This window comes from Diabrotica undecimpunctata, chromosome 11 (assembly GCF_040954645.1).
Source record: "Diabrotica undecimpunctata isolate CICGRU chromosome 11, icDiaUnde3, whole genome shotgun sequence".
In the NCBI taxonomy this organism is placed as follows: domain Eukaryota; kingdom Metazoa; phylum Arthropoda; class Insecta; order Coleoptera; family Chrysomelidae; genus Diabrotica; species Diabrotica undecimpunctata.
The window spans coordinates 5505532-5529694 of NC_092813.1; the positions used below are offsets into that span (position 1 = coordinate 5505532).

Here is a 24163-nt window from a genome sequence, read left to right on the forward strand (position 1 = left end):
CCGTAGAGGTTGGTCAAATGAAATCGTAGGCTTCCACGGCCAGAGTCAGAATTATAGTTTATTCGTCTTCCGGGTTTGGACCGTGTCATTTGTGAGTTACCCAAAAGTGGGTTCATCTCGACGTTTCGCTACAATTGTATGTAGCTTCTTCAGGAGAACAAAAAAGAAAAAGAAAACAAAAGACAGGAAGATGGGTATTTAGCAACGGTAACTCAGTTACTCAACGCAACCAGAGGCGAATACTAACTACCAAGATGGGCGTTTGGTCACAGTAACTCAACTACTTAACGCAGCCAGAGGTGAAAACCAAATGCCAGGACAGGGATTCACGTCCAACAGCTCAGAACACTAACGCGTCGAGAAAATCACATTCCACCACTTCTACTTCTCATTCACCTCTTACTAACACCGTCGTTAATCTTTCTTCTCACCAATTAACAAGTGCAGAAAGCAGTCTTCTATCTAAAGGTCTTAATTTTGCTATCACTCCTTCCAGAATTCCTACCGAAGAAATAGTTTCAAATGTGGAAGCGGCACTCCGCACAATTCCCAAAATTCCAGCCGACCGTATCCGCTTTGGCGTCGCTAAATGTCTTGATACAGCCAAAATCCCTACTTCCAATATATCTCGTGAGGAATTCATAGCTCTCAAAAATCTCCGTTCTCTTTCTGAGATAATAATCCTTCCTGCAGACAAAGGTACCTCCAAGCCCAATGGCCAATTGGGTCACTCTGTTTATAGAAAAGAGACTCACACGAATCGTTACCTACATGCTTCATCACACCACCATCCTGCCCAAAAGAATTCTGTGATCAACTCTCTCATCCATCGGGCCATTTCGATTTCTGAACCTGACAACCTTAGAGAAGAACTTGGCCATCTGCAAAAAACCCTTGTCGCCAACGGTTACTCCAAGTCCACAATTCAAAATATTACACACCGACATCTACATCCCCCTTTACACCCTAGGACGACAAATTCAGAATCTTCGGGTAATACTCCTGTGGCTTTTCTTCCGTATATTCGAAATGTCACTGATAGGATTGGCAAAATTCTTCGCAAAGAAGGTATCAGGACTACTTTTCGACCAGCCAAGAAAATCTCACAATATCTACCCTCTCCTAAGGACCCATTATCGCCCCTATCTTCCTGTGGTGTCTATTCTATTCCTTGTTCATGTGGACAAGTGTATATTGGCGAAACTGGTCGTTCCGTCAAAACTCGGATTCAAGAGCATCAAAGATGCATTCGATCAGGTCTTTTCTCCCATTCTGCAGTTGCAGAACACTGCCAAGAAACCGGTCATTCCATATTGTTCGAAAAAACCCATATTATTTCTAAGAGCCCCTTCTTTTATTCCAGGAAAATCCGCGAATCTCTAGAGATCCGAAAAAATCCACATAATATCAATCGAGAGGAAGGATACTACTTGTCTCCCATCTGGAATCTCAGTCTAGAGCCGCCGTCCGGTCCCGCTACCACGATGCAGCCACATGATTGGCCAGCGCGCGCTTCTTGACGTTCGCGCCACGGAGTGTGCCGATACGTCCCGACACGACAGGTCACCGCGACTATAAATAGAGCGGTAGCGGAGTAATCGTCGGATTCACTCCCCGCCTCTCGACGCGTTAGTGTTCTGAGCTGTTGGACGTGAATCCCTGTCCTGGCATTTGGTTTTCACCTCTGGCTGCATTAAGTAGTTGAGTTACTGTGACCAAACGCCCATCTTGGTAGTTAGTATTCGCCTCTGGTTGCGTTGAGTAACTGAGTTACCGTTGCTAAATACCCATCTTCCTGTCTTTTGTTTTCTTTTTTTGTTCTCCTGAAGAAGCTACATACAATTGTAGCGAAACGTCGAGATGAACCCACTTTTGGGTCACTCACAAATGACACGGTCCAAACCCGGAAGACGAATAAACTATAATTCTGACTCTGACCGTGGAAGCCTACGATTTCATATTTATTTATGTCTGATGTGATATTCGGATAAATTAGTTCGTTTCTTCAATGATATTTCATAATTTGAGTTAATATTGACTTTAGTTCATTAATCTTTACTATACTACTATTTAAAATACCTAGTCTCGCAAATGTTATAGAGTTTTCTATTTCTGTTAGCAACTGTAATATAATATTTATCTTCTTCTTCAAGTGCCATCTTCGTTCCGAAGGTTGGCGATCATCAGGGCTATACGTATTTTCGAAACTGCTGACCGAAACAATTCGTTGCTGCTACAGCTATACCATTCCCGTAGATTCTTTAGCCAGGAGTTTCGTCTTCTTCCTATAATATTTATACTTATACTTAATTGATCTAAAATATTTCAAGTTATAAGGAAATCTTCAAAATTAAAAATAAATTTATTAAGGTTTGAACGAATAGATTCTAAACCAGAGAAAATTACTTTTTGGTTACTCTTTATGAGAGAAATAGTATTATTAAAATTCTCTACAATATCTGTCGATAATAAAATTTGTTTATTAAGTCTTTAGTCTCGGCTTGTTGAAGGCCCAGGACTATCATCGTTGTCATTAGGAACCTGCAAGAGTTTTTTCCGGTTAGTTTTTGGTCGTCTTAAGTTTTGTTTATGTAAAAGTCTTTTTTGAGTAGCAACTTTAATTTTTGTATCTTTAACAACTTTATCTTTCATAAATTTAGGGTTAAGTTTATTTCGTACAAGTGTAGTGTTTTTCCTGTAAACATCACTGAAACACATCATATCATCCTGTCTTCTTCGTATGTAAGTGGTTCGTGTCGATCCTTATTGTGATATTCAATACATTTTTCTTTTTGTTCGGTCAATTTTTTATGTTTCTGCATATAATTATTAATCAGTTTTTGGTCTATGTTCATATCAAATATTTCTTTAGTGTTAATGTGTCCATTTATAATATCTATAGGCTTTTGTTGAGTTACGGAATGTATTGAGTTATTATATCCTAAAATAGCATAAGGCATTTGATTTAAGATATGAATTTTTCCATCTGATTTACTTCTAATTATTCGTAGGTGTTCTATTAGAGTAGAATGAAATCTCTCTATAGATCCTTTAGATTGGGTACTATTTGTAGTAACATAATGAGTTTTTACTTTATGTATGTCGAAGAATTCTTGTACAACAGAGTTTTTTAATTCTGTGCCTCGGTCCATAGTTACGAGATCAGGAATTCCATGATGTGTCATAAAGGTTAGAAAAGCTCTTACAATTTCAGTACTTGTCAAAGCTGAAAGTGGGTATGCTTGACCGTATTTAGAAAATGTGTCTATTATAGTAAGAAATTTTTGGCCTTGACTTTGAATTTTGAAAAGTGTCTGCAAATATTATTTCAAACTGTTTCGTAGCTGTGGGTGTAATCATTAATTTTTGATTTGGCGGATTACGAGCATATTTATTTACTTGGCAAATATTACAATTATTTATAAAATCTGTTACATCTTGTTTTATTCCTGGCCAATAGTAGGTACGTTTAATTCTAGTTTCTGTTTCTAGAATGCCTCGGTGATTGGTTTTTCCTTCATGAAGTAACCTTATTTTTTCATGCTGTTCATCTTTGTCTACTAAATCTTTTAAGATGCTGTTACATTTTATTAACTTGTAGGCAGAATTTTTAAATGTGTTTTTTAACGTTTCTAATATTTCTGGTATAAAGGTGTCTTCTTTGAAGTACACAGCATATTTGTATTTTGGGTCAATGTAATTTTTAAATATATTAATAGTTTCTTGTACAATATTATTTTTTGAAATTTGGATATAAAGTCTTTTTCTGTTGGGAAATATTTTTTCAATTTTTGGTTTGGCAGCTGAGTGTAAAACAAAATCAATTACAATTTGGTGATCAAAAACATTGAGATGTTTATCAGAAATGAGCATTCCTAGTATTGGATCTTCTATACTAGTATGTACAGTTTCTCCATCATCATTGTTATCTTCAATGTCATTATCTTGGTCATTTCCTTGTTCTATGTTTTCTTCGTTAATGTCATCGTCGATATTTACAGCCATCGAAACGCTATCATCATCGTTCCTTGTCGGAGTCTTATTTTGTTCTTCCATGTATTTTAAAAATTCATTACAATGAATCTCTATTCTAGATAGGGAGTCTGCATTTGCATTGCAACTTCCTTTCTTGTATTCGATTATGTAATCAAATTCCTCTAATTTTAAACGCCATCTTACTAATCGTGAATTTGGTTCTTTTAGAGACATAAGCCACTGTAAAGGTTTATGGTCTATCATAATTTTAAACTGTCTTCCAAATAGATAAGGCCTAAAATATTTAGTTGCCCATACTATCGCAAGAAGTTCTTTTTCTATAACACTGTAGTTTTGTTCGGACTAGTTTAATGTTCTCGAGGCATAAGCTACTGGTTTGTCTTGACCATTTACCAGTTGAGATAATACGGCTCCTACTGCTACATTACTTGCATCAGTAGTTAATATAAAATCTTTATCAAAATCTGGATACTGAAGTATAGGTTCATTAATTAATAAATTTTTGCAATCTTCGAAACATTTTACAAATTCTGGAGTGTGTTCTATCTTAGCATCCTTTTTTAAACATTTCGTTAATGGTTTAGTTAATCTGGCAAAATCTTTTATAAATCTCCTGTAATATCCTAACAATCCTAAAAATCCTTTTATTTCGCGTGCTGTTTTAGGAATTGGATATTTGACAATTGCATTAATCTTATCTTTGTTTGGTTTTACACCTTCTGTAGTTACAATATGACCAAGATACGCTACTTCTTTTCTTAGAAATTCACACTTATCTAGTTGTATTTTAAAATTATTAGCTTGTAAACGTTTAAAAACTTTTTCTAAATTTACAATATGCTCTTGTAGTGAGGTAGAAAAAATAATTATATCGTCTAAGTAAACAAGACAGATGTCATCTTGAAGACCTCGCAGAATATCGTCCATAACTCTCTGAAAAGTTGCAGGAGCATTCTTGAGTCCAAATGGCATACGAACATATTCATAATGTCCATTCTCAATATTGAAAGCTGTCTTGGGAATATCGTCTGGGTGCATCTCAATCTGATGAAAACCACTAGCTAGATCAAGTGTACTAAAATAGTTGCATCTGCCTAATTTATCAAGTGTATCGATAATATTTGGTAATGGGTATTTGTATGGAATTGTTTTCTCGTTCAGTTTCCTATAATCTACGACAATTCTCCATTTCTTTTTTCCTGATGCATCTGCTTTTTTGGGTACTACCCAGATAGGCGAGGACCAAGGTGAGTTGCTTGGTCTAATAATTCCTTGTTCCAACATTTTGTTTATTTGACTATTTACTTCTGGTTTATGAACAAAAGGGTATCTATACGATTTACTATAAATAGGTAGTTCATCCTTAGTTTTTATAAAATGCTTAACTCTATTTGTAAATTAATCTTTTTCATAGCGAGGTTTATCCTCGCTATGAAAAAGATTAGAATATTTATTACAAGTTTTTAGAATATTTTGTTTTTCTTCAGAGTTCATATGAGATGTACGGATTAAATTTTCAATATTAAATTTTTCGATTTCGTCTGCAGACACTATGTCTGCATGGAATAATTCATGACAATTTTCGTCAAAAGGAACAGTATCAATTGGAGCATCTAAGGTGATAAAAATTTCATCTTGGGTTCGGTTATAGATTTCGACTAGAGCAAAACCGTCTATTGCGTGCGAGAGACATGCAGGGATTTCACATTTTTGAATAGTTTGGTCAGGGATAAATATACATTCTGATTTTTGAGAAACTGGAATTTTAGCTACACTACAAGATAAGGGGTCCAATTTTTGTTTAAAGATTATTTTTAGGTCAGATTTATAGTATGTTATAGGTATACTAGAATATGGAGTAGTTAATTGGGAATTTACGAAATCTAACTTAGCATTAAGATATTTTATGTTATCTAGTCCTAAAAGACCATCGAAACTTCTATGAAAATCAAAAAGATGGAACTTAATCTTACCTTCCTGATTAAATTCTGAAAAAATGGGGATTTCTGCACAAAAGTCTTTCTTTGTACTTTGAAATACTGCGGAAACAACAAAGGGTTCATAAGATATAATTTTTGTAGAAAAGGTTAGCTTTTTCGGGGTTTAAAAAAGATTTAGAGGAACATGTATCTACCAGTAACTTTAATGGAGGATCATGAATCTGAATATATGGCAGTTCTCTTTTATTTGTGGAAAAATTTAATTCTATTAAGTCGGTTGGTTTTGAAAGATGCCGTCTTGAAAATTTTGATGATACTGTTCGTTAACAATATCATAAGTTTGTTGATGAGAAGTCTGAGGAGTATTTTGGTAATCACTATTATTGATCGATTCGTATTCAGTATTATATAGTTCTTCGAATGTAAAATTTTGATTTGGATTTCTAGGGTTGTGGAAATTATTCCTGAATTGGGGAGTACTATTTCTAGTAGTTGTACTCATAGGAGTAGATGTGTTTGGAGTAAAATTGGGATTTGATCGCCAAGCGTTCTGAGCTGGCTTGTTAGAGTTTTAAAAGCTATTTCTGAACTGGGGAACACTATTTCTAGTAGATGTACTCATGTTAGTGGGTCTGTTGGGAACAAAATTTGGATTTGGTCGCCAAACATTTTGGGTTGGCCTATTAGAATTTTGGACATTATACTGATAGTTTTGGGGAGTGTTTCTTTGATACTGATGTGATTGTGAAGGTTGAAAATGTCTATCATTGCGAGAATTTATTTGGGAATTTAAATGAAAGTTATAGTTTGGTTTTCTAGAATATTTGTTACTATTATTATTATTATTAGTATTAAAATTTTGACTTTTTTGATAGTATTTAATATTATCTTCTTCTTTAATGAATTGTATAGCTTGCTCGATAGATTGTGGTCTTATTGCACGAATTATGGGTCCTAAAGGTTCTCTTAAACCTGCTAAAAATGTTTTCAATGCTTGTTTGTTAAAGACATCTCGTTTATATGTACGTTCCTGACCAAGATGGTGTAAATCTATATAGCTACAAATAGAATTTAATAAATCTAGCACCTTTTCATGAAATTGATAAGGTGTTTCGTTTGGCTTTTGTTTAAGATTAACTAGATCCTGATTTAGACAATTTTCGTCTCTTTGATCAGCAAAATTTAAAATTAATGTATTTTTTATACCATCCCAATCAGTATTGCCGCTAATCGCAATTATTTCTTTAGCTCTTCCTTCTAATTTATTTAATATACCGTTCAATAATAAACAATTTTGAAAGCTATTAGGATTAGTTGTATCAAAATAATGTTGTAAGATTGATTCGGTAGCATTTATAAATCTATAAAGTTTATTGATATTGCCATCAAAACGAGGAATAATGGCTAAATTTGCGATATCTAACTTAGGTACAATAATAGTAGCATTTGAAGTACTTGGTGAAGTCATTTTATTTTTATTTAATACTTTTCTTTCTTAATTATATTCTTATCTATCAAAAATAATAAGTAAATAATACGTACTCTTGACTATTATTTTCACAAAAGGATTTAATAGGCAAAGAGGAGTCTGAATATGAATAAAAATTATTAGCTTACCACATTTATGTACTTCTGCTTGTTTATTCTGATATCCCTGGAAATTCTGGATGTCCTGATGGAGCCCAAAATCACTGACAGTTCGAAAAGTTTATGAAAAACGGAAACCGGTTCTTTTTTCGTCAAAGAGTTAAAACTCACGAATATCCGCAATGGAATTCTACGAAAAATCCACTAAGACTGCGCCACTGATAGTTTCTGCCCTTCAGGGACAATTTTTAAAAAATAATTATTTAATTTACAAATGCGAGAGAACTTTATTGCGTTCTTAAAAGTTACAATATTAAAATCAGACTTCACTGTACAAAGTTTCAAATCAGAGTGAATAATAATTAATTAAAATGAAATACATTACACATTGGAAAATAAAACAATAATTCGCAAGTTGCACTTTTATATTCAGGTCGATCATAGTTCAGGTGGTGACGCATCGGATTTAGGGTAATGGCTTATGGGGTCAACGACTATAACTCCCGTCACCTCACAAAGTTATGCGGTTCTCTAAAGTGAGCTGGAGCCGGTGAGTCGAATCTTAGATGACCGGGAACTCCCGACACACCTATAGCTCTAGTTAGTTTTTGATAAAGGTAAATAACAGATGTCAATGTCGGTAGGTTTGTTACGATGTATTAGTAGCTAATATTTCAAAAACTTCGAAACAGAAGGTATTTCTTGGTGTCCTATCTGTGATGAATGTTGGCGATCATCCTGGCAACCTTTGTGTTATCTTGAGCAGCGGTAAAAAGCTGCACATATGTTGTGTTGAGCCAGGTTCTGAAGATTTTCAACCAGGATGTTCTTCTTCTTACTGCATCTCGCTTTCCAAATATTTTTAGTTGCAGGATGGCTTATAGGTAGTCGACTACTTCAATAAAATTTGAATGTAAATTTCGAAGGACGCAGTAAAATTTTCGAGTGCGATATACGATCGAATCGTATAAAAATGCTCTTTAAAAGTATGTGCCGCTAAGTAAATCGACATTTTTATCGATTCGGAAGAAAATTAGAATTAAAAGTACAAGAGAAGTGTGGAGTATAATTTTACATTAACGCATGAATTTTTTATTTATAAAACCTAATGTGTTATACAAGAGAACATAAATGTAGCGTAAAATTTATTTTGTCCAACTTTACACAATTTTCTTTCTTTCTCTATTTCTTTAAGTTTACACTTTATTTTTAATAATCAACCTTACCTAATTTTAATTTTCTAGATATTTCAGCAAACTCCGCTTCATATATTTGCCTTCTTTTTCTAATTTCAGCTAGTTCCTCGTCCTCCGATTCGGACCTCGGTCTTTTTCCAACTCTTTCTCTTGAATTGGATCTACTTCTAGATGTCTTACTTTCTAGCAATCTCTTTTGTTCATATTTATTAAATTTTTCGTATTTATTGTCTTTAACATTTTTCTGAGATTTGGAGGGCTGCTTAGAGAATATTGGATTAATAGATGTGTTTGTTTTCAAATTAGACATGTTTTCGGGTTTGTTTTTTGATTTTTCTGTTCTTGTCTTCTTGTCGTTTTCAGAAGAGCTAAAAAATATTATTATTTAATGATAAAATTGTAGGCATAAAACTGTATTATAATATTGATGATGAAAGAATCTAACAAAAATACTATAAATAAGGATACAAGGAAATAAACTTTAGCTTTTTTAACTATCCTGAGGTTACAATATGTGAAGACCCAACAAGGGACCCATGTAGAAGTCATACAAATATCCCTGGCACATTATTTGAGGAACCCCTCTTTCAGTTGAACTAATATCACAGCATGGGAGAAATGAATACCATCATCTAACTAATCTCCTATAGTAACGGGTATTAAATATAGAGCAAACAACTAATACTATATTAACTTAATTACTAATAACTAATTCAAGATTCAGAATGATTCTACGGTGTCACAATTTGTTAGAAATAAAACAAAAAGGTGGTTGAAAAAGTATAAAAATAAATGGAGTGCAAAAAAGAAGCACACCCATTTAAAGAAAATCATTAACAACATTGACAAAATACTTTTGGCTAATCTAGTTGATCATAGCATAAGAGAGATGAGAAATGGGCACTTTCATTTGAGGAAACATCTTTGCAACATAGGTAGAGTGAATCATGTTTCAGAAAATGAAAAATAGGGAGAAAAACGTATGATAAAGTGACAACTGTACATGGAACGCCATAAGATAAGGCAGGTATTCTTGTCTTGTCTCTATAAGCCGGTCGTGCATCTCTGGGGGTTCTAGTCTTCGTAATACGGAGCGTTGTAAATATATGTATAAATCTGTTCTTACATTCTTACATCTATTGCTACATCTCACTATTTACAGATTAACGGTTATTGACTAACAACAGACTTAGTTGACGATGATAGGAGGTTAACTTTAAATTCGTCTGTTGTGACTATTCACTACGAGTAATTGAGATTACATATGTTTAATTACAATTAACGATTGAATAGTGATCTATTGTTATTGACCTTGACTACTCTTCTAGCTACTTTTGTATTATATCAATCTGTGACGAATCGCCTCGTTACTGCGGCAATTATTGTTAATATTATTATGCTTATCTGGCAAGGTTCCACTTAATTGCAACGAATGTGTTTTTTACATATCTGATATACAAGGACAAAACAAATATTGAGCCAGAAGAAATCTTTATACTCTTCATAAAGTTGCTTGTTTTTATTAAGAGCACAAAACTTTTTGCTGGAGTTTAATCAAAGATTATTTAGTATAAAGGTCTTATGATCAAGTACTAGAAGTAGGTAGTGAATTATCTGATATAAATCGAAAAATGTAGAAAAATTTAGAAAATGTTCATCAAATTAATTGTATAATGCACATTCTATACAGAATAGGACTATTCGATTTAATATTAGTGAATGCACATTGACATTGAAAATAAATATAATTAAATATAATTATTCAATATTATATAATATTGAAAATATACTTGAAAATAAATATGATATTGAAAATAAGGATTCATATTCAGACAATGATTCAAATTAAAATTTCCCTAGCGAGAATACAATATTAAACTCTGGAGATAGTTCAGAGTCGCATAGTAATATTGAAAATGTTAACAAATTAGTTAGTTCTGAAAATTTTCATATAAATCTAACAGTTATCTAGTGTGGTAGTGTCTAGTGAGGTAGTGAGTAATGAAAATTTCGACAACATCGCGACCGAAAGTGATACCATACATACCACCGGTATTTCCCATAGCAGTGATAGCAAAACGGGATTAAAGATTTCTACACACAGAAGATCTCATTCAGTACGCAATGCAGAGAGCAGTCTGGATGATGCTAAAGTAACGAAAAAGAAGACAAAAGAGAAAATAAAAATGACGGAAGACAACAAGACAAAACAAGGCAAAATTGTAGCATTTCTATTTCCCCTGGTATATGTTAAAACACAGAAAAATCTTCTCAATCTTTTTGCGTCGCTGAGATTCATAATATAGAAATTTTTAGTCTGTGTGTAATAACACTAATTGATATTTTGTTTGATGTTGATTCCGTCTATTAGATATTGCGCGTCAAATAAACAGGAATCTTTTCGCTGATGCGGGCAAGATATTCTTTTGAGAAAATAATATCAGTATACGATGGACATCCAAAGCAGTTGGTTTTATTGTTTGAGTCCGGATTTTCTTCTTAAAATTCGTTATTGTTATTCGTTATTTGTCTTCGAGAATTCAATAAAGTAAAGTAAAGTGTAATAATAGTTAGGAGAAGCAGATTCGGTTCAGAAGAGATAAGATCTCGGTATGTAGTTTTCAAAACCGGCAATTTTTTGCTTAATTTCATGAGTTAAGAGATGAATTTAAACTCAAAATGCTATTTGACAGTATTTGTTCAGTGAATTAGTTCATCACCGATTTGTTGTACTGTATACTATGTAAGAAACGTGAAAAACAGCGTGTCCAACGTCTTAAGAGGTCCACATGGTTTTAAGTAAGAATTAAGCAGCCTAGTTTTGAAGAATACATTTTGTTATCATCCAGGATAATCTGAAGCCCAATTAAATGTTTGACCTCCGCAAGTCCATTTTGTGTTTTCATGGGTCCATCTAGATCATTTGCAGTTTGTGTGGGATAGGGTGTTTGATTTGTATCCAATTCCAAGGTAATAAACTTTCTTAAAGGAAATACACAGCCCGTGAAACAAGGTACTTTTTGTTGAAATTTTTTTAAGTAAAATAAGCATTTTTCATTAATATACAAAGATTTGCTTTCATGACAAACTGAAAAATGATAAATAAAGTCTCCTTTTAAATAAAGTTAACTTTAATAATTATTGTGTATTTCAAAAAAGTTTGATATTTCATTCCCACATATTATATGAGAGTCAGTATTATTCCTTTCTGTCATTTGGTACACAACTACAATTTTGAATTCTGTTTTGTTTAAAGGTTAAACTCAATGTAAGGAATGTTGATCAAAATTAGAATATTTTGATTGATAAATTTGGATAATTTTATTTGTAATAACTGGTTATGTGAAATAAGCCTTGTTTCTACCCAGCAAGAGGATTTTCTTAAACGGCGTCCAAATAAAATAGTTTCGAAATCTTCTTGTGTTTGTTGCCCAGAAAATCTCATAAGTATTTTTTTATTTATTTTTGGTGTAGTTAGTTTCCCAGTTCCTCAAATAAAGAAACCTTATTCACGACTCGGCTGAAATATAAATGTTAAAATTAGATGATTTCATAAGAATTTTAACATTTATATTTGACTCTAACATCGTTTTGTTCAATGGTAATTTCTTTAAACAAATCTTTGGCACTCCAATGGGCAGCAAAATATCCTTCATACTATGTAACTTTGGTTTGGATGAACTTATAATAACGTGTAAAGAAAAGATACCTTTTCACATACCTTTTTCAATTTTCATACAAAATTTTATTTTTAGCAATATAATTGTCAAAAATAAAAATTTTAATTTGTCATTTATGACATTGAGGCTTATTTATAATTGGTCGCTATTTTAACTTATTTATTAATTCAATTGTTATTGTGTTAAGAAAATGTTTTCAAAATTATATTAAAATTTTAGAGGAGCATTTATTAGATAAGGACATTTTTCCATTAATTCCTTTTGAAATATATTAGCAGCAATTTTATTAACCAAACTAATTTTATTTGGTGGGTTAACCAAAAATTTTTTCACACAATTGAAAGCTCGAGATAATAAATAGTTAACCAATAGCTTCTTTTATTGACTTCAACCCATCCAAAACATTTATATATTTTTTCCAAACGAGTCACAAGTACATATATATATATATATATATATATATATATATATATATATATATATACTCTGAGAGAACACCAATTACTCTGTAAAAGTCAAAGTAATTACATTGACTTTTTACTAATAAGGGGAGCTGTTATATGAAAAAATATTAACCTTGAACTAGCTTAAGTTCGCCGACTTCAGATTTCATCATTCCATTCCAATAGAAACCGCTGAGCACGCAGTAGAAGAACTTTGTACAAATTATTGGTCAATATTTATGGGAACAGCGATTCAGTACTTGATACCAAACCTATAAATTACCATTTTCAGATGCCGGAAACACACTTAGCTGCAACTTCGACCAGTCCAGTTATTGTAGTCATTTTAAATTAATTTAATTTTCTACTATTATTTATTATTTAATGTGTAACAAATAAATATTTTTTTTAAAAGTCAAATATCTGATTGGTGATCTAACAATTGGCGCAGTCAGTAGGATCCGGTTAACGTTGCTAGAACACGTGTATACTGACTGACAGCGGCATATTCTCATCCCTTAACAGAACAAAGAATCTACGGAAGTCCTTACTCCTATGATCTACGGAAGGAACACCTAGTGAAGACCCTGGTGGCTGAGCAGAGAGAACAAGTCGACCCTTAAATAAGAAAGCATCTCCGAACAACCTCACTCCTGCAATCTACGGAAAGAACACGTAGTAAAGCCCCTGGTAGCTGAGGAAAGAGAACAAGGCGTCCCGATGTTCTTCTTTATGTAAGTAGATTTTGAATCATCTCGTTAATAATTTTGTTATAATAATTTACAAAATTGACTATATTGCAAGTCAATTAATCAAGATACATAAAAAAATTACAAGTTGATTATCTAATATTTAAAATTATTGATATTAACATATTTCTTTCATACTATTTTATACTGATATTATATTGACATATTTTTTTATTTTCCTATATTTTTGGTATATTTTCTCTTGATATATTTTTATTTGATATATTTGATACATTTTTATTGATATATTATATATTTTTATATTGATACATTTTTGCCAAACAGAATTGCCATTCACAGCAGGACCGAAAAAATATGCAGACTAAAATGCAACTTATCAAATACAGGTGCCATATTATCAGCTCAAGAAATAGAAAAAGTTAGATTACCTCATGCATTAGTCCGTAGACGAAAATGGAGAATTCCTAACTTCCGTCCTAAATGCTAATGCTATTCCGAAGACAATCGAATTTTCAGACATTTCAATCGCACCTTTCAAAAATTCGGAAACAATCTTATCCTACAACAAAAACGATTCTAAAGAACCCGTAGTAGATAGAACACGGATAATTAAAGAACAACTAAGAATTGATCATCTAAATTACGAAGAACAAGAACTAATTCTAGATTATATACTGAATATGTAGATATATTTTATGTCGAAGGCGACAAACTGACCTTCACAAACGAAATCAAGCACAAAATTGAAACAAACAACGCTAATCCTATCTTCACTAAATCCTATAGATATCTTTAGTGTAATTATTGGTAGCTGTCAATAAAACCATAATTTTTACTCCACAACTTCAACGTTTGTCAAAATTTTTTTTAACAAAATAAAATTAAAGAACTCCACGAGAAAATAATGAATGACATATTTAAAGAAAACATGGAATATAGTAACCGAAGAATTAATATTGTACACGCCAAAACTGTAAAAGATCGAAAATATATTATTATACCATTACCGATTGATTCCGAACGGGTAATATCACATCTGTTTCTTGTAATTTTTGCAAATAAAGATCAGTTCGATAAATCAAAAATATATTGTGTCGAAAATAGTATCGAACTACCTATCCTAGAGATATTTTCTTATATTTTTGCTGACAAAGAATTAAAATTAAGAATCTGTCAAAACAATACACGAATATTACCAACAAACATCACATTCCAAAACCTTGATGGGACAAAACGTGCCAGGAAACAGCCCGACGCAGAAAATTAACTTATATTAAATATAAGCAAAATCCCACAATAAGGAACCTAATAGAATACAAAAAGATGGACGCATTAGCGAAGAAAACCTTTAAGGAGAAGAAAAGGAAAAACTGGAAGGAGTATTGTGAAAGTTTGAATCAAAATACTCCTATTAAGGAGGTATGGAAGAAATTAAATTGCTTCAAAAATCCCAAACAATCCAATAATTTACCTATTGACCCGGACGAACCATGGATAACAAACAGAGTTTTACCAAAAAAATTTCACCAGATTGGGTTGCGAATGATATTACCAACTCCATAGCCACTGTTTCTAGAGATAACCTTTGCTTAGATCGTCCGTTCTATCTATGGGAACTAAGAAGGGTCCTCAAACAAAATAACAATACTGCTCCTAGTAAACACAATATATCTTATTCTATGATTTCTAACCTGACAAATGAACATAAAATCCATCTACTTCATATCCTAAATAATATTTGGCAGAAACAAGCACCAATTCCAGAAAGCTGGAAGGAGTATATTATAATACCTATAAGAAAACCTGGCAAACGTGATGACGATTACAATTCATATTGCCCAATATCTCTAGCTTCTTGTCTTCTTAAAACCCTGGAAAGACTAATTTAAAATAGATTAGAGCATTGGTTAGAAGTTAATGACATTCTCCCACACTCACAATTTGGTTTTCGCAAGTTTAAATCCACGCAAGATGCCATAACTGCTCTCGTAACAACAGTTTAAGTCAATTTCACGGAAAACTCATTTACTGCAGCTGCATTTCTGGACTTATCATCTGCTTTTGATAATATAAATTTGGATTTCCTTGAACAAAAGTTATTGTCAGTCGGGATACCTATAGGTATAACATCCTTTTTGAAAACTTCAACGCAGTATAGCACTTATTCTCAGGTACATTCACAATTTCAAGTTTCCAAATGAAAAATATGTTGGACCCTTCTCTGTTTCAGAATTAAAAAATCCTGAAAATTTAATAATAAAACTTTTGCAAAAGGCACACTTTTTTCGAGAATTTTCTTGTCTTTAAAATAAGGAGATAATTTCAAATAGAACAATTTTAAAACTCAACCCATTCATAGATAATCAGCAAATGATTCGTGTAGGTGGTCGTCTAAGGTACTCAGACGTCCCATATGAACAGAAGTACACATTACTTCTACCCTCTCATAATTACGTAGTAAAATTAATGCTGCATGAAGAACATATAAGATTATGTCATGCAGGCCCTCAAAATACTCTTTCCAATTTTCGTTTAAGATATTGGTGTCTAAATGGTGTCAAAGAAACTAAAAGAATAATTAACAAATGTCACGATTGTTTTAAATTTAAAGCAAAGACAGCCACACAGTTAATGGCTGATTTACCACAAGAACGTTCATGTTTCTCCCCTCCATTTACCAATGTTGGTCTAGACTTTGGTGATCCATGTCTTATAAAAAGCTCCAATTTAAGAAAGGCTCCAAAAATAAAATCCTACATAGCGTTGTTCGTATGTATGGTTACTCGTGCAGTGCACATCGAATTAGTCACAGGTCTCTCTACCGAAAGTTTCTTACTTGCTTTAAAAAGATTCATTAGTAGGAGAGGCTGTCCACAAATTATCTACTCAGATAACGCCACTAATTTTCTAGGAGCTAGAAATCAGTTGAGGGAAGTTGCACTATCTCTTAAACAAAAGGAAGCCTCTGAGTCCATATTCAATTTTCTCTCCTCTTCTGAAATCCAATGGAAATTCATTGTAGCCCATTCTCTGCATCATGGTGGAATTTGGGAGGCAGCCATAAAAAGTGCTAAATATCACATTTTAAGGCTTTTAGGCAATACCACTTTAACTTTTGAAGCCTTTAGCACAGTTCTCGCACAAATAGAAGCAGTACTAAACTCACGCCCTCTTTGTGCTATGTCAAATGATCCAAATGACTTTAACACATTGTCTCCAGGACATTTCCTAATAGGAAAACCAATTACGTCATTTCCTGAAGAGATAGTGACGGAAATACCTAACAATAAATTAACAATTTGGCAAAACTTCATGAAGATTCAGCAATTATTTGCCAAACGCTGGAAAATTGATTACCTTAATCAACTTCAGAATCGCCCCAAGTGGTTAACATCACAGAAGAACCTTGAAGTTAACGACTTAGTTCTATTAAAGGAAGATAAAGTTTTACCCCTACACTGGCCATTAGCAAGAATTGTTGAATTGTTTACAGGTAAGGACGATGTTCATATTCTAAATAATATTTGGCAGAAACAAGCACCAATTCCAGAAAGCTGGAAGGAATATATTATAATACCTATAAGAAAACCTGGCAAACGTGACGATTACAATTCATATTGCCCAATATCTCTAGCTTCTTGTCTTCTTAAAACCCTGGAAAGACTAATTAAAAATAGATTATAGCATTGGTTAGAATTTAATGACATTCTCCCACACTCTCAATTTGGTTTTCGCAAGTTTAAATCCACGCAAGATGCCATAACTGCTCTCGTAACAACAGTTTAAGTCAATTTCACGGAAAACTCATCTACTGCAGCTGCATTTCTGGACTTATCATCTGCTTTTGATAATATAAATTTGGATTTCCTTGAACAAAAGTTATTGTCAGTCGGGATACCTATAGGTATAACATCCTTTTTGAAAACTTCAACGCAGTATAGCACTTATTCTCAGGTACATTCACAATTTCAAGTTTCCAAATGAAAAATATGTTGGACCCTTCTCTGTTTTAGAATTAAAAAATGCTGAAAATTTAATAATAAAACTTTTGCAAAAGGCACACTTTTTTCGAGAATTTTCTTGTCTTTAAAATAAGGAGATAATTTCAAATAGAACAATTTTAAAACTCAACCCATTCATAGATAATCAGCAAATGATTCGTGTAGGTGGTCGTCTAAGGTACTTAGACGTCCCATATGAACAGAAGTACACATTACTTCTACCCTCTCATAATTACGTAGTAAAATTAATGCTGCATAGAGAACATATAAGATTATGTCATGCAGGCCCTCAAAATACTCTTTCCAATTTTCGTTTAAGATATTGGTGTCTAAATGGTGTCAAAGAAACTAAAAGAATAATTAACAAATGTCACGATTGTTTTAAATTTAAAGCAAAGACAGCCACACAGTTAATGGCTGATTTACCACAGGAACGTTCATGTTTCTCCCCTCCATTTACCAATGTTGGTCTAGACTTTGGTGATCCATGTCTTATAAAAAGCTCCAATTTAAGAAAGGCTCCAAAAATAAAATCCTACATAGCGTTGTTCGTATGTATGGTTACTCGTGCAGTGCACATCGAATTAGTCACAGGTCTCTCTACCGAAAGTTTCTTACTTGCTTTAAAAAGATTCATTAGTAGGAGAGGCTGTCCACAAATTATGTACTCAGATAACGCCACTAATTTTCTAGGAGCTAGAAATCAGTTGAGGGAAGTTGCACTATCTCTTAAACAAAAGGAAGCCTCTGAGTCCATATTCAATTTTCTCTCCTCTTCTGAAATACAATGGAAATTCATTGTAGCCCATTCTCTGCATCATGGTGGAATTTGGGAGGCAGCCATAAAAAGTGCTAAATATCACATTTTAAGGCTTTTAGGCAATACCACTTTAACTTTTGAAGCCTTTAGCACAGTTCTCGCACAAATAGAAGCAGTACTAAACTAACGCCCTCTTTGTGCTATGTCAAATGATCCAAATGACTTTAACACATTGTCTCCAGGACATTTCCTAATAGGAAAACCAATTACGTCATTTCCTAAAGAGATAGTGACGGAAATACCTAACAATAAATTAACAATTTGGCAAAACTTCATGAAGATTCAGCAATCATTTGCCAAACGCTGGAAAATTGATTACCTTAATCAACTTCAGAATCGCCCCAAGTGGTTAACATCACAGAAGAACCTTGAAGTTAACGACTTAGTTCTATTAAAGGAAGATAAAGTTTCACCCCTACACTGGCCATTAGCAAGAATTGTTGAATTGTTTACAGGTAAGGACGATGTTCATATTCTAAATAATATTTGGCAGAAACAAGCATCAATTCCAGAAAGCTGGAAGGAATATATTATAATACCTATAAGAAAACCTGGCAAACGTGACGATTACAATTCATATTGCCCAATATCTCTAGCTTCTTGTCTTCTTAAAACCCTGGAAAGACTAATTAAAAATAGATTATAGCATTGGTTAGAATTTAATGACATTCTCCCACACTCTCAATTTGGTTTTCGCAAGTTTAAATCCACGCAAGATGCCATAACTGCTCTCGTAACAACAGTTCAAGTCAATTTCACGGAAAACTCATCTACTGCAGCTGCATTTCTGGACGTATCATCTGCTTTTGATAATATAAATTTGGATTTCCTTGAACAAAAGTTATTGTCAGTCGGGATACCTATAGGTATAACATCCTTTTTGAAAACTTTGTACTCAGAGAGATTGATTTACTTAAAAATCAATGACAAAATTTTTTCTCCTCGACTGTCCAATATAGGCCTGCCGCAGGGAAGTATTTTAAGTTCAATTTTATATATTTTATATAATATAGATTTAGAAGTCATTGTTCCTATTAACACAAAAATACTACAATTTGCAGATGATGTGGTACTCTATTCGTCAGACAAATCAATCGATGTTTCTAAAAATAATTTAATAACAGCTATTTCAACAATACATGTGTTCCAGAAATGAACATATTGTTTTTAAAATATAAAATAAAAATGTAATTCTTTAGACTTGTCTTAGTGTAGAATAAGTAAAATAGTCACTTTATCAAGTTTGATCGCGACCCCGACTGACTGGTGTCGTCTCACCCTCTTAAATAGTTTTCACACCTAAATAAAAGTGGAGTAATCTTCACTTTCACGCATCAAGTAGTGTTTTATCAGTTCATTCTCACACATCGCCGTAGAGGCAACAGAATTTTTAAACACTCTCAATTCACGTATAAAATATTTCTCTACGCCGAAATCGGTCATTTTTGACCGAGTGATAAAGAAAGAATTTTTTGATATTGTATAGTACGCTACGGCCGTGTTGGGCCTCTCTACTTTAAAAAGATTTAATTATAAATCGTCAAACTTAAAGTGATTTTATTTCTCTGGAGCTATATTTGCTCATATTAAGAATCCTTATCCTTCAACGGTCACTGAAGAACCAAACCTATGGAGATACATCTATTCACAAGTCCTTTGAAGTAAGGCTTGGAATCAAAAGATTTCCAACCCTCGAATGTAGGTAGCCAGTTACAAGGCTCCCTCATTTCGTGGTCCTATCGAGCACAGATTATTTGATGAAACAGGACTGAAGAAAGAAAAGGATTACACACGCCGAAGAACAACAAGAAGTAAGAATAATGGTTTCTCGTCCCTAGAAGAAAGATTGCACAAGTTGACCTTCGTTCAAGATTAGACACGTGTGTTTTGTGAAAAGTGTTGCTAAGCGATAGCGATAATTAAATTTGATACTTGCAAAACATTTGGTGAGGTTAAAACTCTTTCTATATCTTCTATAATCACTGTATGCACATAATTTATATTTGGTAGATACACTCGCGATCATTAAATCCGGGTCACCTTGAAAATCGGCGTTATTTCATTTTTAACGAGCTTTATGGTAAATAATAATAACACAAATACAAACTAATGCATGTTTTTCAGAATTGTTGTCGGCTTAGGGTTTTCTTTGTAACAAAGAATTCCAATAATGCCGATTTCGCGGAAAACTGTACACTTCCCAAAATGAACGGTACCTGTAACTGCCGCTTGTTTTAAATGTCTCATTTGTGCTTCGAATTTCTGTTCAAACGCAACAAACAAACGTTTATTATTGCCACCATTAGTGTTTATTAGTGTCATTATTAGTGTTTATTATTGTTTATTTTTCGTCAAAAATGCCTTTGACTGTTGTTGAAACGGCACGCATTGTTAGGTTTGTGGAAGACGATCACACTCAACGGCAAGTCGCAAGAACTGTTAGCGTAAGCCTTTCTACGGTTCAACGAGTGCTTCAACGCTTTCAGAAGACGAGTTTGCTAATCAGACGACCTGGCTCTGGACGAAGAAGAACGACCAAGGCACGAGATGACCGTTTCCTTGTGTTTCAGGCTTTACGAAACCGGACCTCAACTGCGGTTATGCATCGAAATTGCCTACAGGAAGTACGAAATTGCAATGTTAGCGTTGCAACAGTCAGGAGAAGACTTCGTTCTTCTGGACTATCTTCTCGGGTAATGGCTACAGGACCGCCACTTGGCCGTGCGCATCGAGTTGTACGACTAGCTTTTGCTCGACAATACGCGCATTGGGGAATTAATGATTGGAGCAAAGTGTTATTCTCAGATGAATCCTGTTTCTGCCTAACTGGATCCAATGGACGTGTAAGAGTTTGGAGGAGAACCGGTGAATGATTTTCACAAGCTTGCATTGCTCCAAGAATGCCATTTGGTGGAGGCTCGGTCATGGCTAGGGGAGGTGTATCTTCCGACTTCCGCACAGAATTACCTTCATCAAAAATGGGTCCTTAACTGCACGAAGGTACATTACGGAGATTCTGGAAGAACATGTTATGCCCACCATGGCAGGGTTTAGAGAAGACGCAGTTTTTATGCAGGACAACGTGCGACCGCAGGTTGCCAGGATCAGTATGCAATACTTGGACAAGGTTGGAATTACGAGGTTACCCTGGCTAGCTAGATCTCCGGATCTGAATCCCATCAACCATCTCTGGGACGATTTGAAAAAACGTATTCAAACCCATACACCTCCTCCTAACAACGCACAGGAGCTTAAGGATCTGTTAGTGAGAGAGTGGAATAACATACCACAACATGTAATCCAGAGAAAAATTGAGAATATGCCCCGTCGTCTGCAAGAGGTTATTAGAGCAAGGGGAGGCAATACACGATATTAGTCATTGAAATTCCACTGATGTTTTACCACGTTCTGTATTTTTCATTTTTTCTTTCATATGTCTGTTTCAACAATTTGGTTTGTTTTCTGCTTTTTCAATAAAAACAATAAAAAAACCGTTTTTCTTTCTTTCAAAACAAACATTGATGACAAATAAAAAATACATTAGCCTAAAAAAAAGGTTATTACTGCACCAGATGCAAAGTATTTAAGAAACTTGAATTTTCAAGGTGACCCGGATTTTTTGATCGCGAGTGTATTTGTCTCGACATTTATTTGTTCAATAATATTTATATTAACTAATGGCTTTGATTTGACAACAGATCTTTCTTCTCAATATCGCTAAAGATAGCTGACAATTATTTATTATACAGATTGTCTCACAGCCGGCTCTCACGAAAAATATTTGTTTATCACTCTAGTAAAAATACTCTATTACAATTAAAATCGCGTCTTAGTTGAAAAAGACATTTACACTAAACAAAATCATTCACTCTTATTTCTCGCTCAGTATATATATTTGCAAATATATTCACTTTTAAATAAAAAATGGAAGCTTTAAAGAAAAAGCGTAAATCACTTAAAGCATCAATTACACGTATCTCAGAATGGTTTATAGCCAATAAAGACACAGAAAACGAAATACTTGATTTTGAAAATAGGAAAGAAAAACTTTTTAATTTTTTCACACAATATGAACAAATTGAATTAGAAATCGAACAGACTGATGACAGCGACCAACAATCAGCTGATCGAGCAAATGTTGAAGAAAAACACTTCAACACACTCAAAGGTTTAGAAAGAAAGAAAAATAATAGAATTAAATTTAACAGAAAATAAAGCACCTAGCTCAAATAATAAAGCTGTTTTCAGTGCGAATCTGCCTGAAATTAGCATGAAAACCTTTACCGGCAATTTCTCAGAATTCAATGAATTTTTTCAACTATTTGAAACTCTGATCACAAACAATTCAAGTTTAAATAATGTACAAAAGTTTATATATTTAAAATCTTTCCTCAAAGGAGAACCTTAATTAGCAGCATCGAAGTAGTAGATGCAAATTTTGCTATCGCTATAAAAATTCTAAAAGAAAGATATGATGGCAAATCACGAGTGATTAGTACTCTTATAAAAAGCTGTTAAAGTCTCAATCTCTAGTCAAATCCACTCCTCAGGTACTAAGAGATTTTCTTGTACACACGAAGCAAACGCTTCAAGCTCTTAGTAATCTCGAAGTTCCAATTGAACATTGGGACCTCCTTTTAATAGAAATATTTTTAGAAAAAATAGATTTCGCTTCTCACAAGGCTTTTGAATATGAAGTAGGTTCTAAGAATGTTCCAACACTCAAAAAAATTTTTAAATTTCTAGAAAAAAGTTGTGATGTTTTAGAGAAACTTAATTACACTGAAACTCAGTCAAAGTTTAATAATAAAGTCACTCAAAAAACTGCTTATATTTCCACTATAAATAATAATAAATCTAGATATGAAAATTGCATATTTTGTGAACAAATTGGTCATAAAATATATCAGTGTAACTTATTTAAAGACACTAATTCTCGAGAAAGGTTTAATTTTGTAAAGCAAGCACAGCTTTGCAGAAACTGTTTTGGCACTAAGCATTTAACTGATAAATGCCTCTCTAAATACACATGTAAAATTTGCAATAAAAAAAAGCACAATACACTTCTGCATGAAGAAAATAATTTTTCTCACACTCATGAAAATAATATATTCTCTCCCACTCGAAGCAATCAAAGTGCTTCTATAAATATATATATATATATATATATATATATATATATATATATATATATATATATATATATATATATATGTATATGTATATATATGTATATATATATATATATATATAGATCTAGCGGTTAATGGGGGCTCCGTACTAAAACGGTATTATACTAACTCCAGGCGAATATACATCGTGTATATTATTATCTGGGTAGCGCTTTATGTGGACTCCGACCAACACGTCGGATTAAGTGGACTCCGTAATAGGTTAAAACACTTTTGGGATCCGTATACATTTCTTTGCGTACAAAACTAAACTCCTCCGATGTTGCCAATAATATGATTAGTCGTAGATTTGTAAATTTTACAGCAGGTACGTTTTGGAACTTCAAATTTATTTAAATATCAATCAATTTAGTCATCGAGAAATTTCACAAATAGGTACTTGGTTAATGTAGTTAAATATTTTATGGTGGTTATTTATATTACTTGCTTTAATTATTTTCAAACTTAAAAAAGTATTTATTATAAACTTGGAAATGGCTAGTTTTCGTTTTATTTATTAATATTTTTTGTTAAAATGTATATGCACTTAAACATTTAGTCTCTAAATGTACTAACATTGAGTAGAGTAGTCGTGTAACAGTTTAAGAAAGTAGAAGCC

At 33.2% G+C, this 24163-nt stretch overlaps 1 protein-coding gene across 1 annotated transcript in view; it reads right to left on the reverse strand.

Moving 5' to 3' along the window:
- LOC140452609 (uncharacterized) overlaps window positions 1-24163 on the reverse strand; it is a 156202-nt gene that overhangs the window by 101911 nt on the left and 30128 nt on the right. Inside the window, exon 2 of the mRNA XM_072546927.1 lies at window positions 8750-9087. Coding sequence (XP_072403028.1) covers window positions 8750-9087 — 338 coding nt within the window. The remainder of the gene's footprint in view (window positions 1-8749; window positions 9088-24163) is intronic.